The following is a 23370-nucleotide window of genomic DNA, read 5'->3' as shown; positions in this document are numbered from 1 at the left end:
TCTGCCTCTGTTAGGTCCCTGCCATTTTGGTCCTTTATCATGCCCATTTTTGCATTAAACGTTCCCTTCATTTCTCCAATTTTCTTGAAAAGATCTCTGGTCCTCCCTATTCTATTGTTTTCTTCTATTTCTTTGCAGTGTTCATTTAAGAAGGCATTCTTATCACTTCTAGCTATTCTCTGGAATTCTGCATTCAATTGGGTGTATCTTTCTTTTTCTCCCTTGCCTTTCGCTTCCCTCCTTTCCTCAGCTATTTGCAAAGCTTTCTCAGACAGCCATTTTGCTTTCTTGCATTTCTTTTTCTTTGGGATGGTTTTGGTTGCTACCTGTTGTACAATGTCACGAACCTCTGTCCATAGTTCTTCAGGCACTCTGTCTATCAGATCTAATTCCTTAAATCTATTTGTCACCTCTACTGTATATTCAACAGGGATATGATTTAATTCATACCTGACTGGCCTAGTGCTTTTCCCTACTTTCTTCAGTTTAAGCCTAAACTTTGCAAGGAGAAGCTCATGGTCTGAGCCACAGTCAGCTCCTGGTCTTGTTTTTACTGACTGTATAGAGCTTCTCCATCTTTGGCTGCAGAGCATATAGTCAATCTGATTTCTGTGTTGACCATCTGGTGATGTCCATGTGTAGAGCCGTCTCTTGGGTTGTTGGAAAAGAGTGTTTGCTATGACCATCGTATTCTCTTGACAGAATTCTATCAGCCTGTGCCCTGCTTCATTTTGCACTCCAAGGCCAAACTTGCCTGTTATTCCAGTTATCTTTTGGCTTCCTACTTTAGCATTCCAATCCCCCATGATGATAAGAACATCATTTTTTGGTGTTAGTTCTATAAGGTGCTGTAGTGCTTCATAGAACTGGTCAATTTCATCCTCTTCAGCACTGGTGGTTGGGGCATAGACTTGGACTACTGTGATATTGAATGGTTTGCCTTGGATTCGAACTGAGATCATTCTGTCATTTTGAGGATTGTATCCCAGTATTGCTTTTCCTACTCTTTTATTGACTATGAAGGCTACTCCATTTCTTCTGAAGGATTCTTGCCCACAGTAGTATACCTGATGGTCATCTGAATTAAATTCACCCATTCCTGTCCATTTTAGTTCGCTGATACCTAAGATGTCAATGTTCAGTCTTGTCATCTCTTGTTTGACCACGTCCAGTTTTCCTTGATTCATGGATCTTACATTCCAGGTTCCTATGGAGAAAAAATCTTTACAGCATCGGACTTTCCTTTCACCACCAGACATATCCACAGCTGAGCGTCCTTTCGGCTTTGGCCCAGTCGCTTCATTCTTTCTGGCGCTACTAGCACTAGCCCTCTGCTCTTCCCCAGTAGCATATTGGACGCCTTCCGACCTGAGGGGCTCATCTTCCAGCGTCATATCGTTTTGCCTTTTGGTACTGTCCATAGGGTTTTCATGGCAAAGATACTGGAGTGGGTTGCCATTTCCTTCTCCAGTGGATCACGTTTTGTCAGAACTCTCTGCTATGACCTGTCCGTCTTGTAAGCAGATAGATACTGCCTAAAATATTAGAATGACCATATACCGAAGTTCATCTACCAAAATAAACATGGCTCTGCTTATATTTTCTAGTGAGGGACTATCCCAAACAATAACAAAATAATAGAGTTGGAAGGAACCATGGAAGTCTTGTCCAACCCGCTGCTCAAGCAGGAAATCTTATACTGTTCCAGATAAGTGGTTTTCCAATCTCTGCATTTGTATGTGGTAGAAAAGTGAGAAATCTGATGCTACCGTATTTTTATACAAGATATTTTTATTGCAATGAATCCCTTTTTAAACTGTCTTACTTGTAATTTACAGACTGTTTAGAAATCTAAAAATGGTTTAAAATTTAATAAAATCTCATAACTGTTTTCTTTAAAGACAGACTTTTTAACAAAAAATAACTGAATCTATCCAGAGATTCAAGATAGTAAAATACAATTCCAAGAATAAAATTTAACATTTTCAGAGCAACCAAAGTATGCAAAGTCTTAAAATCTAGTTGATTTAACTTGATATTAGCTGTTGAAGATTAGTATTCCCTTAACACTAACTCTTAACACTAGTTAATTTTTGTTTAACAAGAGAAATAGCAAGAAAGGTGGGGTGCCATTGAAATACATTAAGAGCAGACTGTGACAACTGGAGTAAGTACATGCAAAATAAGAGCAATAACTGATTATAATAATCTAAGCATCTGTCAAAGACCCCATTCAAGGCGTAAAAGAAATTTTTTAAAGAGAAGAAGGGAATTGATTTAGTTAAATGTACAGAAGTTGCTGATCCAAAGTATCATCATTCTAAAGATGGCATAAATGTTTGTTGTACAGTTGAGTAGTATGAAAATTTCAATTTCCAAACTCCAAAGATTGGAGTTTGGTAAATTAGTTGCATACATTTATTTCCCTGAATATATAAGTTTATGGATTATACAGTTTTAAAGTTATATTTGTTAATTTTTCATTTGTTCTCAGCAAGAGCTCTGATACCAATAGTTCTTTGTGTACCTCTGATATACTCACCTTGAAGTCTGCTTTCAATTGTAAGTCCTGGAGCGTGAGACCATGCCCTTTGGATATTCTGCAGATTTTGTTCTAAATGCTGAGCCACTTCATTTCTTAATTCAGTTAATTCTTTTATTTTTAAATCTGTGAAAACAGATACTTTCTCCTACATTTTGCATTCATTGTGTTGGAAAATATTAATTTTGGACTAAATAGCATTTTTATTATCTAATAATTTATTTTAAAAAATACATTACCTGACTACTATGTAATAAAGACTACTATGTAATAAAGATACCTAACAATCCTATTTGGTACTGGCAACTCTGCCACTAAGTGAAGTGTTGCTATGTGTGAAATCACATGATTACAACTGTGCTTTCTGACTGGAAAGAGACAAGGCTATCTCAATTTCCCATCTACAGCTTTTCTCTGCATCTTAACCATTCACCCTTTACAATGCTTATTTATTTATTTATTTATTTATTTATTTGTTTTTATAAACCGCCCTTCTCCCGAGGGACTCGGGGCGGTGTACAGAATAAGGTAGGCATACAGAATGAACAATAGTGAAAACCAAACAATAGTAAAATACAAACTGGGACCCCAATTAGGGCTATCAGGCCAGGCCGGACTGCTGGAACAGGTAAGTTTTTAATTCGCGCCGGAAGGTGCGGAGGTCGGGGGCCATCCGGATTTCGGTTGTATAAAGCTATACAATCATGCTACATCTGCAGTCCAGGGCTAGGAACTATAGGTATTTTACACAAAAAGCTTCTAGTACACTTTCCCTCCAATCTCTCTGCCAGAGAAAAAAGTAACTGACTTCTGTACGCAATCTCTCCTTTGTTTATTGTATGACACATTCACATCATATTTCAGCAAAAAGGATATACAAACATATATCTAAATTACAAATATAAATTTTACTTCATTTGTTGTAGCATGCTAGAAAGAATAGGAACTGTCTCACAAAGGGGGGAAATTCCACAGCCTTAGTACTTCTGATTATATTTGAATGCTTGCTATGGAATTAATGGAAAACAAAGAACAGAGTCATGCTGACATTGCTTCATCTTTCATTTGCACTTCACATCCTGGTTTTCATTTCTACTAGTCTTATAATTAGACTTATGTAGAGACTATACTTACCAGCAATAATGCTTGGTTGGGTAGCTGCAAGAGTCTCAGCTTCTTCTAGTTCCTTTACATTTGATTTCAAAATTGCAAGCAAAGATAGGTTTTGTTTTGCCAGTTTATCAAGCTTCTTCTCTACAAAATAAGAAATACTTTAAAACAGGGCTTTTTAACTGGTGGTACACATACCACTGGTGGTACGTCAGCACCTGGCATATGATACGCGCACAACGGGTTGAAAAGCACTGTAAAAAAGTGTAAAGAAACAAGTGTGAAAACAGATGAAGTGAAGCAGCAGCAGCACCGCACAGGCTTTTGGGAAAGTCAACTGGAGCTGTGTGAAATGTTGCCTGGGTTCTGCTGAGAGTCCAGGATTAGTGCACGCAGCTCCAGCTGACTGGCAGCAGCCTTGGAGGTGGCAGGCAGCCCCATGCAGTCTTCAGGTGGAGATTCAACTGGAGCTGCGTGTGGTGCTACCTGGGTCCTGCTGAGAGCCCAGGATGAGTGCAAGCAGCTACAGCTGATCAGTGTTTCCAGTGCACCAGGAAGAGAAAAGGAGGAGGGAGAGAGAAAGGAAAGGCTATAAAAGTAGCAGGCTTTAGCGGGAGAGGGAGAGAAAAAAGACAACAGTGGGGAAGAGAAGGGGATGGCAAAAGAGAGACAGAGAAGCACAGCCTTGAGAGCAGTAAGCTGGAAGTGCACTGAAGAGAAAAGGGGGGGGGAAAGGAGACGATATAAAAGAAGGGGGGAGAGAAGAGAGGATATAAAAGGAGGAGGGCAGAGAAAAGATATAAAAGAAGGGGGAGAAGATATAAAAGAGGAGAGAAGAGAGGATATAAAAGAAGGAGGGGGGAGAGAACAAGATATAAAAGGAGGAGGGGTGAGAAATTTGTTAAATGAGTTTTGCCCCATTTTATGACTTTTCTTGCCACATTTGTTAAGTGAATCACTGCAGTTGTTAAATTAGCAACACAGTTGTTAAGTGAATCTGGCTTCCCCAGTGACTTTGCTTGTCAGAAGACTGAAAAATGAATTTTTTTAAAAAATTTTTATTTTTATTTTAATCCCATTTATATCCTGCCCTTCTCAGGGCGGCTTACAATCTAAGCACAAATCAATGTGCTCACATCATCCTGGGACAATGTGACCATCATAAATATGAATCGGTTGTCAAGCATGTAAAAATGTAAATCACATGACCCTGGGGATGCTGCAATGGTCATAAGTGTGAAAACTGGTCATAAGTCACTTTTTTCAGTGGCATTTAACTTCAAACAGTCACTAAGCAAATTGTTGTAAGTCAAGGACTAGCTATACTTTATCACTTTTTCCCCTTTTTTTGGTCATCAAGTTTTTGACAGCTTGGTAGGCTGATGGTGGTACTCAAATATTGCCATATCCTAAAAGTGGTACAATCTGTGAAAAGGTTGAAAAGCTCTGCTCTAAACCGGGCTTTTCAACCTTTTCACCCATTGTACCACTTTTAGAATAAGGCAATATCCAAGTACCACCAGTTACGCAGCAAGGTGTCAAAAACTTGACCCCCCCAAAAAGGAAAAAAAATGATAAAGTACAAGTAGTCCTCGACTTACAACAATTCGCTTAGTGACTGTTTGAAGTTACAATGGCACTGAAAAGTGAATTGTGACCATTTTTCACACTTATGACTGTTGCAGCATCCCCAGGGTCATGTGATTTACATTTGGATGATTGGCAACTGATTCATACTTATAACATTCAGTGTCCCAGGGTCATGTGATCAATGGCCAGGTCATCACTCAGATTGTGGGTGCCTGGGGGGGGGATCCGTGGATCTCTGGTGGAGGGGAGTGGGACTGGGATGGGTGCCTTCCCTCTCTCCCATTGTCCCTTCCTTCCTTCCTTCTTTCTTTCCTTTCCTTCTCTCCCTCTTTGTCCCTTCCTTCCTTCCCTCCCTCCCTCCCTCCATCCTGTGCTACGCCACCCAGATCCCAGCCTGGTTTTGGCAGGTAGCGGTGCATTCTCATCCACACAGAGTGGCCGGGCAAAGTAAAACCACTGACATCACAGCCCTGCCTGTTCACGCACAAAGGCAGAGGAGAGCACCTGCGCCTCAGCCTCTGCGCATGCACACAGGCAGGGTGGAGAGGTCACCGGTTCACCTCCTGTTTTCAGGCACATACATTACGAACCGGCTACTACTCCCAGTCATTTTTCCCCTACCGAAGCACAGTGATTGAGCCAGGTTCCCCAATCCTCTCCATGTACATCGTTCTTCCCATAGCTCTCCCCAGCGCTGTCAAGAGATACCCATTTCTGGCCGCATTGCTACCGTTCTTAAGTTACATTTGCACCTGCCCGAAGGAAGAGACTCACGCTTTTCTCCCTCCTCCAAAGGTAACAAACCCGCATCGCCACCAAGTCACCCTTCCTTCGGGCGAAGTAATCTCTGGACCCAACTTTGAGACTGTTTTAGCCTAAAGCAGAGAGTCGGAGAGCTGCATCACTCATACCGTTTGGATTCTACTTTTACGCCCTGGGAGCAGCTTGCCTTTCAAACCTCCGATATATAACAGAAAGTGAACCTGCTGCAAAGACGCGTCTCGCAGAGTCTTTCCCAAGCGACGCCTGCACTCCACTGCTGCAGAAAAAGAAGCACTGCGTTTCCCACCACTGCAGGCAGCCCGGGTCCTGTGAGAGGCCAAGTGGGAACGAAGCAGCCCTAGGGTCTGTGCTGCGGAAAAGCCGCAAGCGCCAGTGTCACCTGGGCTCCTGCCCAGCAAACTTGCTTGCGGAAAAGAGGCTGCTTGCTAAGTGAGCTGGGCAGCAGGCCGGGATCAGCGTTTCTAAGCGTGACTCAGCTGATCCCAGGCTCCTGCCCGGCTCGCTTGCGGAAAAGAGGCTGCTTGCTAAGTGAGCCCAGGATCAGCCGAGTCGCGCTTAGAAATTGCGCTCAGAAACGCTGATCCTGGGCTGCTGCCCAGCTCACTTAGCAAGAAGCCTCTTTTCCGCAAGCAAGTTAGCCGGGCAGGAGCCCGGATCAGCGTTTCTGAGCTTGATTTCTAAGCGTGACTCAGCTGATCCCAGGCTTCCGCCCAGCTCGCTTGCGGAAAAGAGGCTGCTTGCTAAGTGACCTGGGCAGCAGCCCAGGATCAGCGTTTCTGAACGCGATTTCTAAGCGTGACTCAGCTGATCCCAGTCTCCTGCCCAGCTCACTTAGCAAGCAGCTTACACAGCTGATTCCAGGCTTCCACCCGGCTCACTTGCTTGTGGAAAAGAGGCTGCTTGCTAAGTGAGCTGGGCAGGAGCCCGGGATCAGCTGAGTCGCGCTTAGAAATCAAGCTCAGAAATGTTGATGCCGGGCTGCTGCCCAGGTCACTTAACAAGTAGCCTCTTTTCCGCAAGCGAACCGGGAAGCAGCCCGGATCAGCGTTTCTGAGCGCGATTTCTGAGCGCGGCTCAGCTGATCCCGGGCTTCCACCCATCTCACTTGCTTGTAGAAAAGAGGCTGCTTGCTAAGTGAGCCAGGCATTCAGAAGTCACTCTCAGAAACGCTGATCCCGGGCTCCTGCCTGGCTGAGATTCCGGATTTGAGCCACCAACCAGAGGAGAACACCGCTGTTCAGCTGGGACTCCAGATCCGACGCCACATACCGCCAGCCAGGTGCTCGCGTACCACCGGTTGAAAAGCCCTGTACTAGACAACACAATGTGAACAGTACAGACCTCAAGTTTCTAGGCTCTATAATATCTCAAGACTTAAAATGAATACCTAACATCAAAAATGTCATCAAAAAAACACACCAAAGAATGTTCTTCCTGCATCAATTCAAAAAGCTCAGACTGCCCAAAGAGCTGCTGATACAATTCTACAAAGGAATTATTGAGTCTGCTATTTGCACCTCTATAACTATCTGGTTTGGCATTGCAACCAAACAAGATAGACACAGACTTCAACGGATAGTTAGAACTGCAGTAAAAACAACTGCTATCAGTCTACCTTCCATTGAGGACCTGTATAATGCACGAGCCAGAAAGAGAGCTTTCACATGCTGGACATAAACTATTTCAACTTCTTCCCTCAAGAAGTTGTTATAAAGCACGGGTCGGCAACCCGCGGCTCCGGAGCCGCACGTGGCTCTTTGAGCCATCTCCTGCGGCTCCCAGTCGCCTGGTGCGCGCGCACCTCTCCGAAGGGGTGGAGGTGCGTGCGCAGCTCTCCAAACCTTTGGAGAGGTATGCGCGCAGCTCTCCAAACCTTCAAGGCGGCGCTCAGCCCAGAGAAGCGGGAACTGGAGGGGCCACGATTTCCCCTCCAGAGGAAGAAGGCGCTGGATGCGGCCGGCCCCGCGGGGAAGGGGGAGCGGCGGCGGGGGGACGGAAAAGTCGCAGAAACGGCAGGAGAGATGCTGACTGGCGGTGGCCTCGGAGGAGGCGGAGGGGGGGAGGGAGGGAAGGGTGACCGGGCGGGGGGGTGAGCCAGAAGGAAAAGGGAAACTCATCCCGCAGAGCGGTTGCGAAAAGAGGGAGGAGATAAGCCAGCCTGGTACCTGGATCCGCTTCCTGTGTCTCCTCCCCTCTGCCATCATGTCCCCGTTTGGTCTCCTGGTGACGTGGGGCTGAGCTGGAAAAGGGGGAGGGGGAGACCGAGGGAGGGAGGGACGGAGGGAGGGAGGAAGGAAGAGAGAGAGACGGAGCCAGCATCAGCCAGCGGGCTCACGAGGGGCAGCAATCTCGCAAGAGGCCGCGCGCAAGCCATTAGGTAACGCGCACGAGCCCTTGGGGAGGCGGGGCGGGAGCGTGGTCCGGCCGCTGGGCTTCCTTTCCCTCTTGTCCACATCGCTGCAAGGAATTGCGTTGTTTGGGGATGGCGACGCTCGCCCATTCACACGCTGTCCAAACGCTGGTCATTTGCTGTGGGGCTCCCGCTTGGAAGGGAAGGTGCGGTGAAGAGGCCGGGCTTCCTTTGGGGGGGCTTTCATTCCTGTACAAGGGGGAAGGGGAACTCTCTGTGCTTTTCTGTGTGCGTGTGTGTGTGTGTGTGTGTGGCTCATCTGCAAAGCTGCCGAGGAAGGAGAAGCGGGATACTGGTTGGGTGGGGGAGCGGCAAAAGCAGGGGGGGACAGAGAGAAACGGCTCCGCCTTTGGTTCCCCCTCCTAAAGCACAGGGGCGCTAGAGAAAGTTTGGAGTTGGGTAAGGAAGCACAAAATTCAGGAAGGAAAGCGGGGCGGCGGGCGAACGGGAGAACCGGGAGCATTGGGGGGGCAGAGGGGAGCGATTACTGTCTCGCTACTAAAACGAGGGCCGGCCACTCCGCTGGGGCGAGCGTGCCTGTCCTGCTCCCTTTCTCTTCCAAGCGGCGCTGCTCAGCGGAGACGGCGACGACGACCTCAGAGTCACAGCCTAGGAATGCTAAGAATGCGGGGCGGCCGCCGGCAGTGGAAGGCAGGAAACATTGGGGCTTGAGATCTCGCTTTCCCCCCCTCTTCCTCCCTCTCTCGTGCTTTACACACGCACACACAAAAGCACAGAGAGTTCCCCTTCCCCCTTGTACAGGAATGAAAGGCCCCCCGAAGGAAGCCCGGAGACCTGCCGCGTTGACGAACATGGCAGCTGTGCAAACGGGATGGCGGCGGTTTGGAGAGTGCGCACGCACCTCTCCCAAGGACGGCGGCGGCTTTCTGACACCTCTGGCTGGAATCGCACCCGTTAGCAGCAGCGCCAGGAGCGTCCGCCGGGGCAAACGAGGGGAAGGGCGGCTCCCCCAGCCTCACAAATCCTCGGGAGCAAGGACCGGGTTTCTGCTCGGAGGGAGGGGGGAGCGCAGCTCGCATGGTCCGGCTTCGTCCTCTGGCCCAGCCCAAACGCCGCCTCTCTCGCCCCCTGCGAAGGGGCCAGGCTGGGCACGCGAGGCGTTGTTCCCCTCCCGCAGGGCAGCCGCGGAGCAGACAAAGAAGGGAGGGACGTGCTCCCTCCTTCTGCCCCCCTCCGGAAAAGCGAGCGGGGGGCGGGCTTCCTGGCCGGGCTTCTTTGGGATGCTGGCAACTCGCTTCTCTGCCCCCCCTCCAGGCAAGCAGGACTTCGTCCCCCGCCTCTCCGGACCTGCCCGTGGCGCTCTGACCCTCCCACTTTTAAAAGCCACTGTTCTTAGGAGAAAAGCCCCCGTCGCCCCCTCCCCCCTGCGCGCGCCGGCCTGGCCCTGTTTGACGAACGCGGCAGGTCTCCGGACGCGACGGCGCGCACCTCTCCAAAGGGGAGACCCATCGCCGCGCAGGTGCCTCATATTTTGCGCATGCGCAAAATGTTTTTTGCTGGACGCACGCGCGCACACTTTTTGCGGCTCCCACTTTTTTGTTTGTGTGACGGAACTGGTTCTGAGTGGCTCTTTTCCTTTTTCCGGTTGCCGACCCGTTATAGAGCATTGCACGCCAAAACAACGAGACACAAGGACACTTTCCCCCCCATGCCATCACTCCACTAAGCAAATAATTCCCACAACACTGTCAAACTACCTATTAGGGCTGTATTCCTATTATCCTTCTCATCTTTCCTATTACCTATTTCCTTATCTTCTTACAATTATAATTTTGGCACTTGTAACTTACAATTTATTTTCTTTTATTTAGTATCCTAGTATGATTTATGTTGATTGCCTAATTAGTATCCTATGACTATCACTGAGTGTTGTATCTTATAATTTATGATGAATGTATTTTATGATGATTATGGTCATTGTTTATCACTTGGTGCTTATATGTATACTGAGAGCTTATGCACCAGAGACAAATTTCTTGTGTGTCCAATCACATTTGGTCAATAAAGAATTCTAATTCTAATTTCTAGAAGCTCAACAACTTTTTCTGTATCATGGTGACCACACTTGGATGAAGTATTCCAAGTGTGTCTTACCAAATCAGCATATAGCAGCACTAATGCTTCATGTGATCTTGATACTATTCCTCTGTTAATGCACCCTAGGACTGGCCTTTTTGGCAGCTACAGCAAATGTTGGCTCATATTTTAAGCGGTTGTTCACTAGAACTTCAAGATCTTTCAAACAGCTACTGATACTGACTAAGGTTCTACCTATTATATTGTATGTGCACTTTGTTTTTCTTGCCTAAGTATAATATCTTACTCTTTTCACCACTGAATTGCATTTTGTTGGATAGGACCCTGTGTTTAAACCTATAAAGATCCTTCTTGATCTTGTGCCTATCTTCTGAAGTGTTTGCTGTTCCCCCCAGCTTGTAATTATCTGCAAATATGACAAGTTCCCCTTCTATCCCCACATCTAAATCATTGATGAAGATATTGAATAATACTGGGCCTAAAACTGAGCCTTGAGGTACTCCTCTGCATATTTCCCTCCATGTAGATGTAGCTCCATTAAAGACTACATGTTGAGTGTAATTAGTCAGCAGTTACGGATACTTCTAATGGTGCTGCTGTCTAATGCACATTTTTCTATCTTACCAAGAAGTTTGTTATGCTTGTTGTCCACAGTATTTCACTAGTCCACTTATTTAGTCACTTTGTCAAAGAATGCAGTAAGATTTGTCTAGCATGATTGTTTTTGACAAACCAATATTGGCTTCTAATGATATCTTTTCCTGCTTACTTATCTTCCTAGATCTACCCAGGTTTTGTTATTAGGTTGATTGTCATTTCTGGTATCTTTCTTTTTCTTTTTTTCCCTTTCTTTCTTTCTTTCTTTCTTTCTTTCTTTCTTTCTTTCTTTCTTTCTTTCTTTCTTTCTTTTTTTAGATGGGAACCACATTAGCTCTTTTCCAGTCCTCTGGTAGTTTCTCAGTGAACCATTTCTTTGCTTTGTTTGCAAAAAGAGCTGGTCTACTAGATCACATCGGTTTCCTGTTAAAACTTTGCCTGTAACAACCTATCACAATTTATGTTTTGTATTAAACTTATTTTCTTTTGCTAAAGTACCTTCAATGAATCTAGCACTTTCAAGTTCTTGTTGATTTGCCTCCAGATTATCAACCAATAGTGCTCCTTGTTTTTCCAATTCTTTTACTCTGTTCTCTATAAAAAGAGAAAACATACTTTAAATAATTCAAGTGTTGGGGCTTTTAATATGAAAATTAAGCAAAAAAGCATTAAATTGAGTACCATATTTGTATAAACATATATCATTCTGTGAAAAGAATTTTCATAGCTGTAGAAAGAATTTAAACTCAAAATTAGATTTATTCCTATACCATCTCTAACATGACTCACAAGTAACTGAAAGTAGAAATCTACGTATGTTGCAAATAAAGTCAATACAATCTTGCATAGATTGTTAATCCACTTCCTCCTCTTGTAATTAATGGCCAGGATAAACTAATTAAATAATAAATAATAGAGAAAATCCTTTCGTAAAACAGAATTTCCATACATTCCCAAAGATAGCACACAAAGTCAGTACATACTGTCTCAAAGCACTCTTGATAGATAGCTGCCTAGCTTCTACTTGAACATATCCAACTGAAAGCCTCTATCATTCAGGATAAGTAAGCCATTATCAAATTACTTTTTGTTAGACCAGTTCAGTTACAATCTGCCTTTTAAGTAACTCAATCAACAAAGAATGAGCTATAACTCTCTTCTGTGTGACATCCTTTAAAGCAGTGTTTTTTAGTCTTGGCAACTTTAAAATGTGTGGAATTCAATTCCCAGAATTTCCCAGCCAACTTGCTGGGAATTGAAATCCACACATCGTAAAGTTGCCAAGGTTAAAAAATATTGTTTTAAAATATCAGAATGCTACATAACTCCCCTCAATTTATCAAGGATGAATATGATAATTCCTTCAATTTCTTCAAAAATGCCCAGTCCTCAATTATCCTTCTTTTAGTTTCTTTTAGATTTTCTATGATGTTATAATACTATTTATATAATAGTTGAGATTGGCTTCAGAAAGCAAAATATAGTGGAACAATAATTAACAACTGCATTTATGCTTGCTTGTTTAGTAGAGATTCCTTTTTTTTCTTCCACATTTGCAAATTTTCTTCAACTCTCCCTTCCAAGAAAACCAAATCTTGCTTAACAGACTCAGTCATACTTTCAAAAGTCCTTAAACAATCTTTATGTTTTGTAGTTAGTAACTATGAAATTTGCAGTATTTAAAAACTTCTACTCCCTACCCTAACCCTAACCCTAACCCTAACCCTAACCCTAACCCTAACCCTAACCCTAACCCTAACCCTAAACCCTAACCCTAACTTCTACTCCCTTCTGCAAGTTTTGCTGCTTTATCAATAGTGACCATTTCTCTGGATCCTTAACTCTTTGGACCCATCTAACACCCTGTACAAACAGTCCTCTACTAACAACCACACTTCAACCCAAAATTTCCATTGCTAAGCAAAGTGAAGTGATTTTTGCCCCATTTTACATTCTTTTTTCCTGCAGCTGTTAAGAGAATCATTGCAGTTGTTCAGTAAATGATGTGATCATTAATTGAATCTGGCTTTCCCCATTGACTTTGTTTGTTGGAAGCTGTCTGGGTTATGATCACATAACCCTGGGACAGTGCAACTGTCATAAATACATGGCAGTTGCCAAATGTCTGAATTTTGATCATGTGGACATGGGAATGCTGGAACAGTGCTGGGGATCTCGCTCCATCTTTATCATGTAGCTTTGCACAAGATGGAAAGATCATCATTTTTTCACCTAATGAGATGGACTTCAAATTACACTCTTGCATTCCGAATGGACAGTGCTGTAACCGTGAGTTATTGACATTGGAAGCATGAAATAAAAGTAGTTTGTTTATTCCATTTCATTTGAGTTTATGCTGGCTGTTTCAAGAGGGATTAGCATTCACATCTTTTTTTTGAAACAGAACATGAATTCTAAGTTTTCATAAAACCTAGTTTTTTCAGCTAACAATCCTCACATTTTCCTACAGTGAATAATGGCCATTCTAATTACTCCCATAGAGAAAATCATACTCAATGTTGTTTTAAACTTAGTCTAAGTTGACAGATGACATAGAAAACAAAGTATGATTAGCATTTGGAGACCAGTCAAGATGTATCCACTAAGTTTTTTTACTTCTGCGAAAAATAATTTGGATCATTTCCCATTTAACCAAAAAGCTCTTTTGTTACTTACCATTAATTTCTGATGGCTGGGTAGATGCAAGAACCCGGGCTTGTTCCAAATCTTTCATATTTAATTCCACATTTGCCCGTAGCTGGGTTCTTTTTTCTGAAAGCTTCCTAATATCTTTTTCTAAAAATAAACATAAAATAAAACTGCCTATAAAACTCCCTATCCTGCCAAAATGCCAATGTTTTAATATACAAAATATATGATTTACTGATGAATCCAAACTCTCCTAACTTCTAAAGCACCATGGTTTGTGCTGTTAATGTGTTTACCTTATTCTGTGGTGAATCACGCATAGCTAATATATAGCTATGTACTATTTATTTAATTAATTAATTAATTAATTAATTAATTTTATTTAATTTGTATACCGCCCTTCTCCCGAAAGACTCAGGGCGGTGTACAGGGCAATAAATACCAAAAATACAGAATACAAAAATTAAAAACAGATTAAACCATTGTGCCCGAATACAATAAATTACTTAAAAACAGTAATTAAAACCCCAAACCCATCACACCAGGCCGGCTTGTTCAAATAAAAAAGATTTTAGATCACGTCGGAAGGAGCGAAGGTCGGGAGCCGTCCGGAGCTCAACCGGTAAACGGTTCCAAAGGTCAGGCGCGCCCATAGAGAACACCCTCACCCTGGGGGCCACCAGCCGGCATTCTCTGACTGGTGGCACCCTGAGGAGGCCCTCTCTGTGGGAGCGCACTGGACGGAGGGAAGTTAATGCCGGCCGCAGGTGCTCCCTTAGGTACTCCGGACCCAGGCCATGTAGGGCTTTATAGGTCATAACCAGCACCTTGAATCTCACCCGGAAGGCAACTGGAAGCCAATGCAGCTCACGGAGCAGAGGTGTAACATGGGAGTATCGGGAGACCCCCAACACAACTCGCGTGGCTGCATTCTGCACCAGTTGGAGCCTCCGAGTGGTCCTCAAGGGAAGCCCCATGTAGAGAGTGTTGCAGTAGTCTAACCGAGAGGTCACGAGTGCATGAGTGACTGTACGCAAGGCATCCCAGTCTAGATAGGGCCGCAACTGGCGCACCAGGCAAACCTGGGCGAAGGCCCCCCTAGTCACAGTTACTATATGATCTTCCAAGGAAAGCTGTGAATCTAGGAGGACTCCCAAGTTGCGAGCCCTATCGACGGGGGGTAATGACTCACCCCCCATAGTAAGAGATGGAATGATGTGAATTTCCCGAGATGCCGACACACACAGCCACTCAGTCTTGTCAGGGTTGAGCTGAAGCCTGTTCCTCCCCATCCAGACCCGGACTGCCTCCAGGCAACAGGACATCACGTTGAGGGCATCACTGGGGTGGTTTGGGGTCGAAATGAAAAGCTGGGTATCATCAGCATACTGATGATAACAAACTCCAAAACCATGAATGATCTCACCCAGAGGCTTCATATAGATGTTGAAGAGGAGAGGTGAGAGGACAGACCCGAGGAACTCCGCAAACGAGAGGCCTCGAGGTCGACCTCTGTCCCCCTGCCAACACCAACTGCGAACATCCCAGGAGGTAGGAGAACCACTGAAGGACCGTGCCTCCCACTCCAAATCCCCTGAGACGCCGCAGCAAGATGCCATGGTCGATGGTATCAAAAGCCGCTGAGAGGTCTAATAGGACTAGGACAGAGGAATAACCCCTGTCCCGAGCCGTCCAGAGATCATTCACCAGAGCGACCAATGCCGTCTCCGTGCTGTGCCCGGGCCTGAAACCCAATTGGTACAGGTCCAGATAGTCAGCTTCCTCCAGGAACAAAGGGAGCTGATGCGCCACCACGCTCTCAACAACCTTCGCAAGAAAGCGAAGGTTGGAGACCGGACGGAAGTTGTTTAATACAGCTGGGTCCAAGGCAGGCTTCTTGAGGTCTCACCACTGCCTCCTTCAAGGCGGCGGGGAAACTACCCTCCCTCAAGGAAGCAGCCTGGAACGCACGGCCGGGATAAGGCGTACCGCCTAGAGCTCTCACCTCTAGGGAAGGTAGCAGATGGCAAGTCTAGGCCACTCTCCCACAGTGGCTTTGTACCCGGGCCCTTCTGAATCCTTTGGGGGGGGAGGCAGGCAAAAGAATCAGCAGCTATTAATCCAAGGCATAAAAGCCTGTAGAGTCGTAAAATGGCAAGAAATCCTGGCTGCAATGTTCTTCTCCGCGTCAGGAGAGGGTCAGGCGATAAGAGAGCAGATAGGGGAGGAAACCAAGATACCCGCAGTACTTCCACTGGGCCGCAAGCTCGATCTAGCTGGCTTCTCGGAACACGAGCAGCGTAAAGCTGGTTTGTGCCTCCCAAACGTGCAAAGCACGATATATAGTATCTGGTTGTCTCTAATTTTTCTTTTTATACACATTTTTATCACTATTAACATTTTTCTTGGTTTTAATTCTTGTTTATTTATTGTGTTTATGATGTACACTGCCAGATTCAGAGTCTGAATTGGGCAGTCTTATAAATCTTGAAATTAAATATGAATAACATTTATAAGTTAACAATGATTTTAATGCAATATAATTATCTCTACAAGATGCATAATTCTAGACTTCCAGGTGTCAAGGCTCCGTCGATGGCAGTCGTTTCGACCATCAGCCCCGTTGTTTTCCGTTGAATCGCGAAAACAGCAACAATCAGCTGTTTTGCGGTTTGGGAACCCTCCCCTCAGGAGAAGAGGGGAGGGTGAGCATTCAGGTAGGGGTAGAGCTCCCCTAGACCCCCAGAATTATTATTCTGGGGGTTGAAGGATGAGAGCTCCCTCAGAGCCTGAATCAGCTCCGGACTCGGGGACTCCTCTGATCTAAGGCTTTGGAACAGAGCAGGACGCTGCAACCATCCCTGCAATCAATATCGTACTTTGGATTACTTGGAGGCAGGCAGAGCTGTGCAGGAGAATATTGAAATAGCAAGTATATGATCTCTAACTCCGGTGTATTTTAAAAGAAAGGAAGGAAGATGGCGCGGGAGTGAATTGCCAGAGAGAATGGTGAAGATCAAAATGACAAGGGAAATAAAACAAAATAAAAGACTGAGTGGAAAGAAGAAACGGGGTTATAAAGTGACTGTCGGGCCTGGCAAGCCCGACATACGGAGGGGCCGCGGAGCGGCCTGCCCGGGCCCGAAAATCACCGCCGGCGGCCGCGGAGCGCCCCGCCAGGCCCCAGAGTCAGGCGCCAGTGCCCGCATCTTCCTAGACGGCCGGGACAACGCTCGGCCTTCTCCGCGCCTCAGCAACCGCCCGCCCAACGTCCGGGGAAGCCAGAAAGCAACCTACCGGCTTCCAGGGATTCCCGGCGGCGTCTTCCTCGCTCCTCCTCCCTCGGTGGCGCCCGGAACGGAGAGCAGCGACCACGAGGCATCGGCTGCAGCCTCCCAGCCTGGGGCCCGCTTGCCAGCACATTCCACAGCGCCGCGCCGCTCTTGCCGACTCCCGGAAGTGATCAGCAAGTCGGGAGGGAGTGCGGTTGGCGTGCAAGGCCATGGAGCGGCCAGCTGACATTTGGGAGCTGGGGGGAAGGGCAAGGATGCCGTCGCAGAGCAAAAGACCAGAGGGCCAAGGAGCAACTCAAACGGCAGGACAAGGACGGGTGCCAGGAGGGTTCAAGGGGAGGTGGAGACTGCCGGCGAGTTAGGGAGGGGCTCGAGGCACAGCCCTCGTCGGACTGGAGAGACCGGAGAGATGAGGGGGAAAAGGAAAGTATGCGGAGCTCTGGGGGAAAGGAGGGTGGTTTGGGCTGGGGGGTGGCTTACCGGCTGCAATGGTGGTGGGGCGGGTGCCAAAGGGTGGATACTGTAGGGGGTGGTAGTTAAGTTGGGTGTGGGCGTGGTGGGATAATTAAGGGTGTGGTGGAGGGTGTTGCCGTTACTGGCTATTTAGCAGCGTTGATTGTGCTGTAAAATCAACGCTGACTTCATCAATCTTCGGGCTCTTGTTTATGAAGCAATAAACGTGGCTTAGAAGAACCAGCTCCCGTTCCGGTTTCATTTGTTTGGGTGAATCGTCGGACGGGCCCTGAAAGTAAGTCAGCGTTCCTTTAACCTTTGTGGAGAGTTCTTCCTGGGTGTTTGCTATGGCAGAAGGTACAGAGGATGCTGCGCCGCTGGTTGGGGAGCAGGAGGAAGCTGGAGCTGCGGCTGGGCTCCTGGAGTCGGTGGAAGTGGGGGAGGAGGCGTTGCCCTCGGTGCGGCGGAAGGAAAGGCCTCCCCCACTCGACGGCCCTGGTCCGGGACCTCAGGAGGCTGGAGTGAGGGGTCGCAGCAGTGATCAGTGGCCACACTCTGATGGGGACTATGGAGGACTCGACCAAGGCCAGGTGGCCCGGCCTAAAGGTGCGTCTACAGAGTGGAGGGAGCGGTGTTACATGGAGGACAGCAGTGCAGAATGGAGCTACTCCACCGCTCCGGGCAGCCGTACTATGGAGGTACTCAGAGAGCGGTTCGGGGAGGTGAGGGGCCGGGAGCCTGAGTTTTGGACTGTTCCAGGAGAGTCAGACCAGGGGCAGTGGTCCCTCCCAAGGGCCCCTGCCCGGCGGTCTAGTCCGCCCCGCTTCCGTATGGACAGCCCAAGGTATCAGGGGCCAGTCCGTCAGCCTGAGGTTCGTAGAGGTCCTGGGGTCCCGGCTCCCGCAACGGCAGTACCGAGTGGCACGGCTCCTTGGGACAGCGTGACTGGAAGACCGAGACAACAACCGTCACGACCAGTTGGGGGGGCTCCAATCCAGGGGGTGCCGCTGGGTCCTTGGGGTCCAGGGCTGCAGTGGGGCCCTCCGCCCCTGACTGCGGCATATGATGGTCATCCAGACCGTTTGGCGATGTTTCTGGGCCAGGTGATTAATCATATGGACCAGTACGGACCAGCCTATACGTCCCAGTGGGCAATGGTAGTGGCCGTGACGGCGTGTCTTCAAGGAGAGGCCGCGGTCTGGGCGGCCGACTTATACGGCGACCATGCCCGTGAGCTCGGGGACCTTGGTCTTTTCCTGGAGGCTCTACGGGCCCGTTTTGAAGATATCTCACGGGTGCTCCGCACCGAGGCCGAAGTGTTGGATCTGCGCCAGCAAGGAAGACCAGCGGTGCGATATGTTGGGGAGTTCCGGAAAGTGGCCGGGAGGTTACGGTCATGGCCTGAACGCCTTCTTGCGCACCACTTCAAGGCAGGACTGGACAGTGCCCTGCGACGAGCTTGTGTGGTAAGGGGGGTGCCGGCCCGTCTGCAGGACTGGTACCGGGTGGCTGTTGAGTTGGACATTGGCTTGCAGGATATTCGAGGACGACCTGAGGGGGCAACCGGAGCCCGTAGGCCGGCCGAAAAGAAGGTGGAGGAGCGGCCTGGCTTGTCGGCGTCCAAAGCCCCCTCCGTACAGCCACCACGTTCTGGTATCAGGTGTTTCCGATGTGACCAGCCAGGTCATCGGGCGGCTGAATGCCCGCTCCCGCCAGCCCGAATGGCTCCCCCTGCGACCTCGACACGGGCTTTGTCCACTAGGAAGACTTCGGGGCGGTCCCGGACTGCTTATCAGGCAGTCGATGACGACCGGCGGGTGACTACTCCCTTGGCGACCGGACCCGTAACCACCCAGCCCACACCAACAGAGGACCTTGAGGATCTGGAGCTGGAGGAGGATCCGATGGTAAGCGCCCCGGTGTGTCCCTTCGCGTTCCCGGTGGTGTTGGTGAGCCCAGTGTCTGGGCAAAGGCGGCCAGTTAGGGCTTTGGTCGATTCTGGGAGCACCCGGTGTCTTATCAACCGGAAAACAGCGGCTGCAGTGGGTATCCGGTTGCAACGCCTGGTAAACCCCCTTCGCTTCCAGCAAGTGGATGGGTCGCTCCTGGGGGGAGCCCCTATCACCCATGTTACCGAACCAGTCCGGCTGGAGTTGGGGGCCCACTGGGAGACTTTGCGTTTCATTGTGGTGCCCTCTATGACTGAAGCTGTTATCCTGGGCCTTACGTGGCTTGATAAATGGGGTCCCACGATTTGGTGGGAGGGAGGTTGTCGCCATCTCCGGGTGGGTTTGGGCCCCGAGCCCCCTCTCCACCATTCTTTCCTGGGGCCGGAGGACATAGGGTCGCGGGAGAAGGTATGCGGGGTTGCGGAGGACTCGATGGTGCAAGTGCCCCGAGTTTATTCCGACTTAATGGACGTCTTCAATGAGCGGGAGTGCGATTCGTTACCACCCCACCGGCTTAGAAGAATCTAAGACTCAAAGAGTGACACGGGCTACAGCTAGACGAAAGCAACAAGAACAAGAACAACAGAAATCTATAACTACAACTCAAGAATTTACTTATAGTGAAGCAGTGGGAGGTGCGCGACCAAAGAGGCAGGTGTGTGAGGATCTGCAAGACGCACTCTGAAAGTTTCATGTCGCAAAAGTTGGCAACAAAGTTTCTAACTTGGAATGTTAATGGTTTAAATTCACCGCAAAAGAGAAAGAAAATATTTCAGTATTTGAAACAATTTAAAAATGATGTTATATGTTTGCAAGAGATGCATATTCGTGTATCTGATCAAAAATATTTGATAAATTCTAGATTGGGCACTCAGTTTATTGCATCTGCTTCAGAAAAAAAGAAGGAATGTGAAGAAGGATTTATCAGCCAATCTAATTGAAGCAGATAAACAAGGAAGATATATTATAATTGAACTTTTAATAGAAGGGCAGAAAATACTTTTAATTGGACTATATGCACCTAATCAACAGCAAGGAGAATTTTATAAATTTTCACATAATAAAATAATTCAATGGGATTATAAATCGTGTATTTTGATGGGAGACTGGAATGGAGTGCTGGATACGCAGAAAGATAAAAAAGGACCTTTTAAAAGCACACCAAATCATGCTAGATTGCCTAAATCTTTTTTGATATGAAAGATGATTTGGAATTGAGAGATGTTTGGAGAGAACAAAATGTGGATGAAAAGGATTTTACCTTTTTTTCTGATAGACATCAATCTTTTTCCAGGATTGATTTTATATTTGACTACTAATGATTTTTTTCCAGGGTTAAGAAGATTAAGATATGTCCAAGAACTTTATCAGACCATAGCCCAGTATGGATGGAATTGGACAAGGGAAAGGGAGATAGGAGATCTTGGAGGTTAAATGAAAATTTGTTTACATATGAAGAAAATGTGGAAGAATGTAAAAAATATATGAAAGAATTTTTTATAACAAATATGCATAAAGGTACTTCTATTGAAATGGTTTGGGATGCAAGTAAAGCTTATATGAGAGGAGTGATAATATATTTGGATAATAAATATAGACGTAGTTTGGAATATAAGCGTAGAGAGTTAGAGGAGTAAATAAAGATGAAAGAGAAGGCTCTTATTTTGAACCCATCTAATAAGAGGGTGAAAGAAATAAGAGGGCAGTTTAAAATATTGATGGCAGACCAAGTGGCAACTAATTTACGGTATGAAAAACATAATACTTTTTGTAATGCTAATAAGTCAGGAAGGTGGTTAGCTTATCTGTTAAGGAAAAAACAAAAGTCACGTAATATAGATAAGATAGAATATAAGGGCAAAGACGTGTTTCAGCAAAATTTTATTAAAAAGGCTTTTGTTGAATTTTATTCCAAATTATATGTTAGGGATGTAACTCAAGGTTTAGATATAGATAGATATTTACACGGTGTGAATATCCCTGTACTTACACAAGAGCAAAGGGAAGGAATGAATCAATTCATAACTGTTGAAGAAATTATTTTAGCAATTAAACAATTAAAAGTGGGTAAGGCACCTGGTGTTGTGACTCAGGGCCAGCCTGTGGGTCCGACAGCCGGGTCCGATGTATCGGAGGACTCAGATGTGGGGGAGGAGGGAAACGAACCGGCTGATGATGATTTGGAGACTTTGCAGAGTCCTCAGCCGGGAACCTCTTCTCAGCTGTGTGAGCCCGAGAGTGCGGAGGATGATGACCCACAGCTGGCCCTGTTCAAGGACGCCCGACGCAGGAGGCAGACGAGCAGGGACAAACAAAGAAAGGCTATGGGACTCCTCGGGAGGAGGCACAGGGAGACCACGCCCTGAGCTCTCTATAAAAGAAGTGTTTGGGGAGGGGCTGGTTGCTGAAAGCAACTTTTCCGTTTGAGAAGTCAAGCTCTTGTATTCTTGTAACAGTGTAATTAAAACTTGGCAGAAGCCTTTTGGTCTTGGACGCTTTCCAGACTCTTCTTTTGATTAGGGGTGCGAGAAGAGGGCTGGTTCAGAACAGTTTGCTTTCAGCCACCCACCCCTTAATACTACGATGGAGCAGCTTCTTGCCGAGAATGTCCAGCTCAACCAGCAACTCACCTTGCTGGCCACTCAGGTGGCACAACTGCAGGCTCAGGTACATGCTGCCCCCCCACCCAGGAGGAAATGTCAGATAGCTATGCCGGATAAATTTGCTGGTAATCCAGAACTGTTTCCTGCCTTCCTGGGACAATGCCAGCTTTATATCAGCGTGAGAGCAGCTGATTTCCCCACTGACCGAGATAAGGTGGGATTCGTATTGAGCCTTCTGTCGGGAGATGCAGCTCGTTGGGGCACGCCTCTGTTGGCACAGCCTAGCCCTTTGTTGGATAACTTTGGGGGGTTTTGTGACCATATGCGCCTCATGTACGAGGACCCGATTAAGGCGCAGACGGCCACCCGACGCCTGAAAGCTTTGAGGCAGGGTCAGCGCCCTCTACAGGCCTATATCAGCGATTTCCGGCTGCTTAGCCAGGATTCCGCCTGGAATGAGGCTGCGCTCGTGGATGCCTTTCAGGATGGCTTGTCAGAGGAGATGTTGGATGAGCTGGCCCGCGTGGACATTCCCTCAGACCTGAATGGGCTGATCCATCTTTGTCTGCGGATCGATGCCCGGCTGCAGCAGCGTAAGAGTCGCCGTGCCACCCCACAGACCCCTGCCGCCCCTGTTGTGCGTGAGCCCCCAGTCCAGAGGGAGGAGCCAATGGAGCTGGGTGCCGCCAGGTCCCGTCTATCGGTGACGGAAATGGACAGACGACGATCGGAGGGGTTGTGTTTTTACTGTGGGGACCCTGGACATTTGGCTGCTTCTTGCCCGAAGAAGCGTCAGCGGGCGTCAGTGACCAAGCCTGCCCCGAGAAAGTCCCCTGCTTTGCTATCGGGAAACGGCCCGAGCCCGATCTAGACGGTGTGAAAGATCGGGCGACCCACAACATCCACACCGAGCGACGTTGTTCCGACGGTGCCTGTGAACCTCCACGGCATTTGATTTTGGAGGCACGACTGATCCTTCCTGGCAAGCCAGAGGGGATTCCGGTCCATGCCTTAATTGACTCTGGGGCTACCACTAACTTTATGGATTCGGCCTTTGTGGCCAAATGGGCTGTTCCCCAGTGTCCAGTGGATCCGCCCATGCTTGTGGAGACCATCGATGGTCGAGTGCTCCTGTCCGGGCCTATCACGGCCGCCACGCAACCCGTGTGTATGGCCATCAGTACCCATGTGGAGGCCATTCAGTTCTACGTCACTTCGGATCTGCACTTCCCCGTGGTCTTGGGACTGGCGTGGCTCCGGGCGCATGATCCACAGATCTATTGGTCTCAGAACTTGGTCACCTTCCCAAGTTTGCAGTGCGTGGACCACACCC

General features: G+C 47.4%; 1 protein-coding gene across 1 annotated transcript in view; it reads right to left on the bottom strand.

Moving 5' to 3' along the window:
* Positions 1-23370, bottom strand: part of CCDC7 (coiled-coil domain containing 7) — a 297769-nt gene that overhangs the window by 178043 nt on the left and 96356 nt on the right. The window contains 4 exon segments of the mRNA XM_083379044.1: positions 2543-2668; positions 3677-3796; positions 11589-11684; positions 13767-13886. Coding sequence (XP_083235170.1) covers positions 2543-2668; positions 3677-3796; positions 11589-11684; positions 13767-13886 — 462 coding nt within the window.

This window comes from Vipera ursinii (assembly GCF_947247035.1).
Source record: "Vipera ursinii genome assembly, chromosome: Z".
Classification (NCBI taxonomy): Eukaryota; Metazoa; Chordata; class Lepidosauria; order Squamata; family Viperidae; genus Vipera; species Vipera ursinii.
The sequence above is the reverse complement of the archived record's forward strand: the minus strand, read 5'-3'. Positions and strand labels throughout refer to the sequence as shown.